The 12,346-nt window shown below is 41.9% G+C and overlaps 1 protein-coding gene across 1 annotated transcript in view; it reads right to left on the bottom strand.

Annotated features, from left to right (window-relative positions):
* The window catches only part of MYO5A (myosin VA), a 102,980-nt gene that overhangs the window by 36,437 nt on the left and 54,197 nt on the right, over positions 1 to 12,346 (bottom strand). Inside the window, exons 12-16 of the mRNA XM_034065880.1 lie at positions 10,424 to 10,564; positions 9,523 to 9,648; positions 6,151 to 6,234; positions 2,492 to 2,653; positions 444 to 541 (exon numbers count right to left, since the gene is read on the bottom strand). Of these exons, the coding sequence (XP_033921771.1) occupies positions 444 to 541; positions 2,492 to 2,653; positions 6,151 to 6,234; positions 9,523 to 9,648; positions 10,424 to 10,564 (611 nt within the window). The remainder of the gene's footprint in view (positions 1 to 443; positions 542 to 2,491; positions 2,654 to 6,150; positions 6,235 to 9,522; positions 9,649 to 10,423; positions 10,565 to 12,346) is intronic.

The raw sequence follows: 12,346 nt of genomic DNA, 5'->3' as shown, positions 1-12,346 counted from the left end.
CTTCCCACTGGTCTGCCCAATAGCCATGGAGTCTTTGTGTGCCTGGAGTTTAAACAGGCTTGGGAGAAAAGCTCTAAGCAAGTTCATATACAAAAAAAAAAAAAAAAGATAATGAATAAGACACTGGAATCTGCAAAAGCAAATTCTGACAAATAACTCATGGAGTGCAAACTGCCAATCACATTTAAAACAGCAAGCAATAAAAATGTTGGTATTTCTTCTCATATATCGTCATAACAAAAAAGCTTCAATAAGTATTTTTCCCTCTATTAATGTCCAAACTGTAAGTAAGTACACATACAAATGCACAACAAGCCCATAACAAGATAAAGGAAACAGATCACTCTTGAGAAAGCAAGGTTTAGCAGAATCTGGATCCTCTGAGGCCTTGGGCAAGTCTCTCCCCTGCACAGGCTGTATGACCCATACATGAACCAGCTTACGTGAACGGGAACTTGAAGTCATTGGGTTTTATACAGCGCACGTAGTGTGGGGTTGTGGCGTTCAGGGTTTCCATCAACAGGTGGAGAGAGTTTCGGAACTTTTTGAAAGAGAAAAAAGGGAAAAATATCAAGGAATAGCCTCAAAGTTTGAGATAACCCCAGTACGCTGACCTCGGGATATCTGTTTATTTGTAGTAATGCTTTCAGTGATAAACACCAGCCTGGTTTTGTTATGGCAATGGACTTTTGTTTCAGATATCATCTGTGGATGAATTATCTTGCAGTAAGACTTCTAAATGTTAGGCTTTACAGTATGTGATGAATTACAAAAACATTGGATAGATGGGGTTATTTTCAGCTTCTGACTGTCCCACCTACCCTTATCTTTGCCTAATCCACCTCTTCATGACTAAACTTCACGGCATATTACTAAATAGCCATTTAATTTTAAATACATTTAAATCGAATTTAAAATCAACAGAGCAGTAAAAAAAAATTATCTATTTCTTCAGCTCCACTGATCCCAGTGTCAGTCCTACTGAAGAAAACTTTGGAAGTAGAGTATCTGAGAGTTTTAGGAGCTTTACTTTAAAAGCAATATCATGACCACAAATATTCAACATACTGCAGTAGATCCTTCTAACCACAGGATATTGTATTAGATAAAGAAAGCACATTTGAAGATGTTTTAAACATACTGGTATGGATTTCCTTCTTTCTGCTGAACTCATGATTCTACATCAACCTCTACTTTTACACAGAATATGATAAAAATCACTTTTGTATTAGCTTGAAAATTTATTAATCAATTAATGTGGTTGATTGATAGGAGTAGTACGAGAGCATCACTAACACTTCAACTCATAGTTTCAGTCTGACAACAGAACTGTTAGACCTTAGCAAGCTTTAAGATATTCTCTGTCTGCAAAATCAGAAATTAAAGATAACTGGGCAGGGGTTCCCTTGTATGAATTGCAGAAGACTGGAATTTGCAGCCTGTACCACAAACACATGCCAGGCAGACCGGCATTCTGTATAGTTGCATAAATATCTATTCCTATTCCCACCCACAGCTTGATTGAACTTGCTTGGGGAAGGTTATAGCGAAATCACAAATACCCAAATCAAACATTCTCTGAATTCCCTGGTTCTCACTCAGCAGTGTGACTAGCTCATGACACTGCACAGACACTGTGCTATTGTCTTTGTTGGGGGATCGACAACCAGCCAAGGCAGTGGACAAAGCCCAGACATTTTTGGTGATTTCATCAGAACTCTGAACACTTGAGAGATGTGGCTGGCTCATCCTCAAGAATTGGCAGGAGATCCTGATACAAAGAACTTGTGCTCCCTCAGAACTAGTTTATATTCCAGGCTGTCCAATAGTAACATACAAAGAGTTACCCACACAGATCTCCTGGAAGCCCCAGGCAAAAGAAGAACGCCACCACTCACCAGCAAAGTGGTGCAGGCTGGCAAGTAGATAAAATATGAGTACTAAACTGTCAAAGAAGTTCCCCCTGGCTCCTATATGCAGTCCGAGGGACAATCTGTCACATATAAAGCACTGACTGGGGACATGACCATCCTGAGAAAGCATCTGTTAAGTCTATTAAGTGGAAAGCACTGATCTGCATGCTTTTAATAGAATTCTAGGACATATACATAGATATTTTATTTTAGCCCATTGATAAGTAGAACCAAGTTGTCTGGGGACTGAACTCCCACTTCTGATTTGAGACAGAAAATGTGGCAAGTGATCAAAAGGACCCAGTATAAGAATTTCAAAGCTTCTCAGCATCCAGCACATTAAATCCATTTTGAAAAACACGAGTTTTGGTTTTGGCACCACAGTAAGAACTGTACCCTGACACTGCTGCCCAAAATGTGCTTCCAATTAGAGTTACTTGCTCCAAACTGTCAGTCATAATCACCTGCACTTGTCTCAAAATCACAAGGTATCCCAAGAAGCACCAGTATACCTTGAGACGTAAAAGACAGGAGGTAGAGGGAGAGATTATCCAATAGAGCTGCATCTTTAAACTCACCTGATGTCCCACAGTTTTCTTATGCTCCTTGCTGGCTTGACCTGGCCTGGCCTTGGCTGGTTTGACAGCCGTTCGAGACAAAGGCACGCGCCCTGAAACGGTTGCTGATGTGGGACTGATGGCCTTCTCCTCATCCTGGAACAACTCCGGTAGCAGCTTAAACTGGTGTAATAGCAGAAAACATACAGAAGGTAAGAATCCAGAATGTGACCTCATGCTTAAGGTAGTTAGAATCCAGCCTGTTTTTGCAAGCACCAAGTTTCTGTTGAACTCCACATTATACAAGCTCATAGTATAGTGAGTGGGCCACGATTTAATACTAAAAATATTGTGGGTTTGATCAGTGAGTCTCCTTCTGAAGATAAAATTCTGATTTAAGTTTCTTTTCATAGAGCCAGCAAGAGCTTCCATGTGAAAATGTTAGATACTGACAGCAGCTCAGCAAGTACCAATTGCAATTATATATGGCTGCTTTGATCTAAGAAGGAAACAACAGGGTTCTCTTATAGTTCGGTGGTGCTTCAGGCTCCTTTGTGTTTGAGAAATATCTAGGACACTGAGTAACCCAGCAGGCAACAAAGAATATTCCTGCTTTATCACTCTAAATTGAAATAATCAACTTAAAAGAGGAACTGTCAACTAAAAAAAACCACTAGCCAAATTTATCTGACTGAAGATCTATTCTCGGGCTATTGGGAGTGGAATAAAAACCTGAAACACCTTTCCAAATATCACACAGGGCTTCCAGTTCCTTTTCTTTAATTGCTATAAAATACACCCATATATAATAGCTGCTTTGAAGTAGCTTGTAACTAAAAATAACACCACCAGGTCTTTCTACTGACAACCATAACATGGGAGAAGCATTATAAGAGTAAGAAAATCTGAACTTCTCTACCTGTCAGTGAATAATCTTTTATCTAGCATCTGTGCATTTTCTCCCAGTAAGAGCATTCAATTTTCAGTACTAGAAAGTGTCTGGGCTAAGTACAACCTAAAGAACAGAAAAATTGGTTTTGCCTTATGACACTTGGTGAGCATGCACAATACCCCGTGAAACATGCTGTGCGACAAAATGGTACTTGTGCTCTACGGTTCTGCCAGATGGGCTAGCAGAAGGCATCAAACACTCCTCAGAAGCATCCAGCACAGCACTCCAGCATAATATAGTGACTATGAATGCTGCAAAGATATCCTGAATTCCTGGACTAGAAAAAAAAAAAAGAGTTTTACACCTTAGCTTTATTTCACCTGAGTGTGCCAGATTAGGAGCACGATCACCCTAGGTTACCTCTGTAGCTAGTGGAAGAATGACATTTCTAGGGGAGATTTAGCCTGTCTCCTTATACTCAGCAGAGTTCAGGATGATCAGGGCACCACCACCTCATTCAGCTGCCTGTGGTCAGATGGAGTGAGTCACTGTGTGCAGGCATCTGAGCTACAGAGCCAAGTCTTTTTATCCCATACAAAAAATTCTTTGAATGCAATATGCTTCACTGGAAACTCCTGATGCTCTCACACACCAGGGGTGAGGGTGGGAAGGCATCCTTAGTGTCTCGACTGCAGATGGATGAGCTCTTCTAAGCTACCAGTACCTAAGTCTCATTCCCTTTTTCCAGCCCTGGGGAAATCTGTCTGTAAAAATGGACGAGTGCATTTCAAAGGCCTCATATTCATAGACACTGCCTTAGCTACTGCATGCAGAAGGAAGAAGCAATGCATGGCCTTCTGCAGCAGAGGTCAATGGGAGAGCATTGCTGAGATCTTCCAGACGGTGAGGCCATTCATGTTTTCACTTGGTTTTGGCTTTCAATATCTTATCAATTTTCTTCGCTTTGCAGAACACTGGGAGTGTTCAAAGAGAGGGAAAACACTGATCAAAGGGCAGATAATTCACACAGTACAAAACAAGCAAGCATTTCTTCCCTGTATTTTTTTCCGACAACTGAACAGACATGCTGCTAACAGTCTTACAGATCATTTCTTTCAATACAGAGCCACGACAGAAGATTTTAACAACATGCCAGTAGCAAGCATAGAAGCTGAGGACTATTGCATTCCTTTCATGATACATGCATGGAAACCAAACTAGTTCAAAGAGATCTTCTAGGCAGATTTAGAGAGAAGGCCAAAATAAACTGCTAAACACTACAGTGCTTGCCAAGAGCAGGGTGTCATGCACTTTGGAGAAGAAAGAAGGATTCAAGCTGTATGCGAGAGTGGGCATGGGCAGGAAGATAGATGATGCATTCAATTTAGAATTACCTTCTGTTGAATGTACACAGCAAACCCAGAACACAGCGACACCAAAAAGAAACAAAAATCAGAAATGCAATTCCACTACACTCACTAACCAAGACAGACTGCTGAAAATTAAAATGAAACTTTCTTCTGTTGAAAATTTATTTTCTTCACAGTTCTTTTTTTTTTTCCTTTTTCCTAACGCTAGTTTTGGTAAAATTTACCACTGGGGAAAACCATGTTGTTTCTTAGTGTTTAGGCTGAATGGACCCAGCCTCCTGAGCCTGCCCAAGCTGTTGTCATGCTCTTACAGCAGCTATGTCCCCACTGTACCTTACTCACTGCCTACATGCCCATAGGACTGCGGCACCTCCCTGCCAGAATCCTAAGGATGCCACCCACCTCCCCTCCCAGCAAGCGACTGCATTCAAACCATGACAATGCTTTTCTCTGTGGAAATTTTGATGTGTTTTTTCATTATGTTTTAATAATTCAGTTTCATATATCTGCTCATAATAGAAGCAAAGAGGAAAGTGCTGGCTTTCCTGATGTAACAGCGCAATTTTAAACAGCCTGTCCTTCATACCCAGCTTCCTGGGCCATTACAGCTAGCCAATTCCCAACAGCCACCACAGTGCAATGTTGAGTTAATTGCCTTTAGAGAACAGAATTGCCTTTAGAGCACATTTCAGAAGAGCACAACTAGCATTTCTGTCATTAAAAAAAGCAGACAACACTACCGAAGGTCTGTTCTGTAACACTGCTTCATGCAGTATTTTTCTATTCAGATGTTAACTTCCCTTCATAGATATGAAAAAGGCAAAACTCCACAAATTCTGGTTTGTGCCCTCAGGGTCTATCCATTTCATTCCTCTCTCACTTTGCTTCTGGAACAAAACTTGTTTCTCCTCCAGAACTTTTCTGCTCAATTGTCAGGCCGTAAGTACGGAGCTTCTGTCTTCACATTACAAAATTAAGGCTTAACTGTTAAGCCTTCTTATACTATTATAGTACATTACTCCTTGATGCCTTTACAGAAAATATAGTAAGGTTTTGTGAAAAGTAAAAAAAACCACCCAAAAATGCCAATAAACCCCACCAAAATAACACCCCCCAAAAAAACCCAAACACCAAAAATGCTCACCCAAACAAAAACAATCCCAGACCAACCAAAACAACCCCCTCAAACAGTGAAACCAGCGGCTAAATACAGACTGATTTTACATGGAGAACATGAAGCTACAGGATTTTCTAAACTCATACAGATATTCAAGTAAAATACAAACTATGCTCAATTTTACTTGATCTGATACCACGGGAGAAAGATTCGTTAGGTTTATAAAGAGTTAAAACTCTTATGACCCTTAGTTCAAGGATTAATAACTGCAAAAGAAGGCAAAAAAAATGCTTATACTAACCTTACTTGATTTTAGGACCTTAATTTGTTCTTCATAAACTGTGTCTTTATTCTTTTCCAAAAAGCCTTCACATTGATATTCCACCTGAAATCCATCATTTTACAAAAAAAAGTAAGCATTAAAAGTATTTAATAAGAAAATTTTGCATGCTATTCACCAGTTACAACATTCACATTTAACAAAGATAATTCTTGTGGCTGTTATAAATACCAGCTCCCAAGTGCATCATTGTTAAATACAGATTTTCTTCAAGGAGAGTGTTTTCCAGTAAAATGTAGAACATTAAAAGATATAGAGATGAATACTGTTCCTGCATTATACCACATATATTTCACTGCTGAGAGATGCTTGTGGTAAGACAGCATGATTGAATGGTTACTGTAAAGGTGAGGACTCAAACTGTGTCTCGAGCATCTCCTTCACTGAACTTATCACGGCTGCAAAACTGTGCGAAATCCAGATGCAACCGAAAACAAAGTATCTCATCTCGTTAGCTGAGAGGCAGCACATGGATCTGCCTGCAGCTTATTATGAAAATGCCTCATTTGTACTCAGAAAGACTATTTTTACCAGAAGCAATAAAAAGCCTGAGTGTTACGGCAATAGATAACAATCCTCTATCACAAGGCCATGGAGTCTCCTGAACCAAAGAACAACCAGAGCTTCAGATAAAAACCTGGTATTTATTTCACTATCCTAATTCAAGGCTGAACAGAAACCAAAAACTATTGTCACAAGCCTATACCTCAGAATTCTCAATTAAGTATGCTAACCCTCAAGGAGTGTCTCACACTCAGTCTTCAAATCTCATATTAGCAGAAATGCACACTATAATACACATCAACAGATCCTGATACCAATTTTGTTCTTCAGAGCAGACTGACAGTATCAGCAGCCCATCTTTCAGTACAGCCATTTATCACTGCGCACACAGTGACAATACACCCTGAGGTGCAGACCATTTCAAACAGTTCCTGGGAGGGGAAGTCAGCGGATTTCCCACCATCTTTCCACAGGTAAATCCCACTCTGTACATTGCCATTAATGCTTTTACTGCGGGAAATAATGCCACGAGAGGGCAGCAGAATCTGCCTTCTCCCAGGGAAGACAACATCGAGGTTCAATGGATGCCAACCTGCCAGCTACAGCTTTATTTTTTCCTTCAAGATGTCTGTATGCATTTACGTAAGCACACAGGAAAAGCATAAAAAGCTTAGCACAGACAGCCCATCAGAGCTTAGAGCTTAGCCAATACCTGCTTGGTGCTATTTCTGGCTTTACTTGGCCCTCACTGCTCAAACTAGGCACAGGAAAGCCTTCTTTTCAAATACCGAAGTTTAGCCTAATTAACAGTATATGAAATCCTATTAAATCTTTCTTGTTCTCTCATCCACCAAATAAAAGAGAACTCATGAAAACAAACAGCCCCCTTCTTTCCTCCATGAGTTAGAGGGGAATCTTGAGACCCCTGTGCTATTTGGGCATAGGTGGACCACTCGGTGGATAAAGAACTGGCTGGATGGTCGCACTCAAAGAGTTGTGGTCAACGGTTCAATGTCCGGCTGGAAACCAGTAACGACTGGTGTCTCTCGGGGATTGGTGTTGGGACTGGTCTTGTTTAATATTTTTGTTGCTGACATGTACAATGGAATTGAGTGTGCCCTCAGCAAGTTTGCCGATGACACCAAGCTGTGTGGTTCAGTTGATATGCTAGAGGGAAGGAATGCCATTCAGAGGGACCTTGACATGCTTGTGAGGTGGGCTGATGCCAACCTCATGAAGTTTAACCATGCCAAGTGCAAGGTCCTACACCTGAGTGGGAGCAATCCCAGGCACAGCTACAGGTTGGGCAAAAAGGAAATTCATGGTAGTCCTGCGGAGAAGGACTTGGGGGTGTTGGTCAATGAGAAAATGAACATGAGCCAGCAGTGTGCACTCACAGCCCAGAAAGCCAACTGTATCCTGGGCTGCATCAAGAGGAGCGTGACCAGCAGGTCAAAGGAGGTGATCCTGCCCCTCTAGTCTGCTCTTGTGACACCTCACTTGGAGCATTGTGTGCAGTTCTGGTGTCCTCAACATAGAAAGGACATGGTACTGTTAGAACAAGTCCAGAGGAGGACCACGAGGATGATCAGGGGACTGGAGCACCTCCTGTATGAAGATAGGCTGAGAAAGTTGGGGCTGTTCAGCCTGGAGAAGAGAAGGCTGCGTGGAGATCTCTTAGCAGCCTTCCAGTATTCGAAGGGGGCCTACAGGGATGCTGGGGGACTGTAGTGATAGGACAAGGAGTAACTGATTCAAACTTAAACAGCAGAGGTTTAGACTTGATATAAGGAAGAAATTCTTCCCTGTCAGGGTGGTGAAGTACTGGAATGGGTTGCCCAGGGAGGTTGTGAATGCTCCATCCCTGGCAGTGTTCAAGACCAGGTTGGATGAAGCCTTGAGTGATATGGTTTAGTGTGAGGTGTCCCTGCCCATGGCAGGGGGTTGGAACTAGATGATCTCGAGGTCCTTTCCAATCCTAACTATTCTATGATTCTATGATTCTATGTTCTTGCTGCTTTCATTAAGGTGACACTAGACACAACAAGAACAGGATCCCTTCTCCTATGCATATTCCAGAATCTGGGAAAAATCAAGGGTTGGCCAATAAAGTCTTCCAAATCCCCACATCACCATGTAGAGACCTACTGATAAGAATCCCCGAGTTTTCCAAACTTTTTTTCGGCAAAGCTGGTAACATTCTGAGGCAACTTCTTTGTTTAACAGGACAATAAAACAGGATTTTAAATTGTATTTCAACCTGAGGAGTTGCTCAGTTTGATGATGCCCTGTGGGAGCTGTACATGCATGCACTCCACTGAGGTACCCCTCGCCTGGCTTCCTAGAAGTAGCTGTTCACTGACCAGCAGAGGTGAGGATGGCAGCAGCACATGATGCTCCAGCAATAAGAAGGGTGTGTTAGTCTCTTTCCTGTTTTTACATTGAAGTGGAAGCAAAACTATGTAATTCCATTGTCCTTTAGCTAAAACTGCAGTGAGATATATATAGAAATACACAAACGCTTTGTGCATTTCTCTAGTGTAACTGGAATAGATACAATTATGCTGTGAATTGCAAATATCCAAGCTGTCATGTTTTGAAAAAGGCTGGTTTGTGGTTATAGTACGCGACAGGAGTCAGGAGCTCTTGTTTGTGTTCCTGGCTCTGCACAAGCTTCCAGGTCAAGTTTCTTCTCCCACTCGGGTGTACAGGCAAGCACACATTCTGCAAGAGGCTGAGCAGAGCCAGGGATGCCACTGTCCAGTTGCTGCCAGTAACAGCCAACCACCCCAGGTTCCCCCCAGCTTGGACTATTCAGCAAGTCCTCACCTTGTCAGCAAAGTGCTTGATGATAAAAGCCTTATTTGACATACGTGGTTTTTCGAAGAGGGCACATTTATTCAAATGAGTATTGTACAGTTTCTGGGCCCAACTGTCATCCGAGCCTTTTGGCATCTATGGAAGAGAACACATAGCCATTTAAAATGTCTTCAAAACTTTGCAGTAGCAAAAGAAACTAAAAAATGGGGGACAACACTTAGTGGTTTGCTTTCAAACTCCCAACTCCTTGAATTTCCAGCATGGAAGCCACTAACCAGCTATGCGCTTGCCTTTTTAACACTCTGGACTGGAAGTAGCCAGCAGTTGGTGTAGTGGCTGTGTGACACACTAGACACTAAGAATGCTTCCAGTGTCACACACTTGAGTGCAGGGATCCAAGAGGTATGTTATATCTGACTGAACAGCATTTTACTGGGTCAGAACTCATCCACCACCGGTAGAGATTTCTTGTGATGCTCTGTAATATACAAGAACCCCCAGCTAGGTTTCCACTGAAGTAGACACCATGTGCCATCCCGTGTACATGGCTTAGCATAATTACAACTAAGATAAAAGACAAAGGTGACACATCAAGTGAGAGGTGATTTGGAGAAATCTGACAGGAACAAAGACTGCAGTTGGTACACTTGGGAAAGGGAGAGTTGCCAGAGTCAAAACAAAGGTTGACCAGAGACCCAGATCCAGATACATGATGGAGAGGAGAGAAAAAAAAAAACAGGAGTAAAACCGTTTTTTCTCCTCCAGTAATTGCCAATTCTGTTTGTTCTCCAAATCCTTTCAACAGCAGAGTGTCAAAATGATGGCTGTCTACAGATGACTTTTCCCTGTGAGGCCCCAGAAGCAGGACAGCTGATGACCTCTTTCTCTATGAAAGCCTGTGTACACACACCTTACACTCCTCATCCAACAGATCCAGAATTCCCATTTTGGCCTCTATGAGGTTGATGCAAGGCTGATTGTCATAGAAATCAATCAAGGTCCATGGTATTTGTTCCTTCATATATTCTTCTTGTTCTAGCTTAAAGACATGCTACAGGGCAAAAAGAAAACAGTTTTCTGTGAAATAAAATACAGAATAAATATATCAAACTCTCACTTGAATTCATCTTGACACATTAATCCAGGCTGTCAAGTAACACACTGGTTCAACTGAATAAACCCTTTAACAAGTAAGCGTTTGAAAAATAAATTAACATTTTTCCTGGCCTAAAAACAACAGGCTAAATTAAAGCACTCATGCATACTCTCTGCAAATAAGGTCTATTTTCTCTTATCTTTCCACTGCATTGCTCCACAATTATTATAAACTGTTTGATTAAAAAAAACCAAAACAAAACAGCACAAACCCCAGAAAAAGCCTTTAAGTGCAGGAACAGCAACCTATAAAGCAGGATGGCTGTGCATTTATGATTTCTGAAGTTATGAATACTGCTCTATTTCAAGCAAAACTTCACTATAAATACTTCTGCATTTCCTTGTAAAAGCACAGAGTTGCATTTTCTCTTAAATGGCTGACACACTGCACTAAAATATACTCTTCAGTGAGAACAACTGTAGGAGTATTAGCACAAGAAATCCTTTAAGCAAAATTCTGTGCAAGATTTACCTGGTGCAAAGAGCAATCACAATGTAGTTTTATACTTATTCCAAAATATTATCACAAAAAAAAACCTGCACAGCTGTAATGAAATGTGCATGGATAAATTAAAACTTCAGGAAACAAGAAGGTAAGAAGATACTAAACAGGTAAACCGTGGTCTTAAGAGCACAAGCACTCTTTTTAAACACTAGAAGACTGCTGACTCCAGTTATTTTTAATGATGTTTTACTTCCCATTTGAATTTTAAAGCACACTAACTCCTCTGGCAGGCAGAACAGAGCTCAGAGAATACCCCACCAAGCAGCAAAGAGCCACACTATGGGCTCAGGACCCACCTCAAACATCAGTATTCATGGAGCTGGCCTTGGCTGCCTTGAGCTCAGTGCACAAGCCTACAAACGCCTCGCAGACAGCAGAGAACTACCCTGACAAAACGGTTTATCCCCTTTATTTCATTAGCTTAACACCATCCTTTCCAAAGCAGTGCTCCTTAACAGCGCCCGCGGGAACCATTCCCACCCTGCCACTTAATGGCTGTGTTACACGCCAAGTTAATTCCTGACTGGAAAGCCAATGGTAGTGATTCGCTGATGAATCATACACAAGTCCTGACAGAAAACATAAAACCATTTCTTCACTGTAAAGGAATTAGCAATTACGTGGTGAAAAATGTCTTTCAGATCCATTTTTCCTTACGGCTGTGTATGGTGAGGCAGGGGAAGGGTGGCCAGGGAGGCTGTGGAAGCATGACTGGTGGCTGGGCAGTCCCTGAGCAGCCTGCCCTCAGCTGGGCTCAGGCCACCCCAGGCAGCACTTGAAGGTTTGCTGCCTGCTGTCAGACACAGAGCTTTAGTTTAAAGCAGCTTTTACCCCATGTACCTGCACAGCAGCCCAATGGGTCCGTGTTCACTGTCACTGGGTTTGGCAGCTTGGTGGGGCATCAACACAAAAGCCCTGTCACCCCATCCTTCATGAGACACGTGCAACAATGTGAGAGGGAAGGGAAAACAGAGACAATCATCTTCACTAAAGGAGTGAACCCTTACAATTTGGACAGTGCCCAGACTTTTGCCATAGAGCTAAGAAAACTCCAAGATACCTTGCACTTAGCAGCTATGACATCCTGCTTAGAGAACTGAAGCCAGCCATGGCATTACCAGCATGGAGAGTGCACACTGGGATCTGGAAAGCCCAGACCCTGCTCCAGCACCC

Source organism: Melopsittacus undulatus, chromosome 9 (genome assembly GCF_012275295.1).
Source record: "Melopsittacus undulatus isolate bMelUnd1 chromosome 9, bMelUnd1.mat.Z, whole genome shotgun sequence".
Classification (NCBI taxonomy): domain Eukaryota; kingdom Metazoa; phylum Chordata; class Aves; order Psittaciformes; family Psittaculidae; genus Melopsittacus; species Melopsittacus undulatus.
Note: the sequence above shows the minus strand (reverse complement) of the source record. Positions and strands in the feature narration are given on the sequence as shown.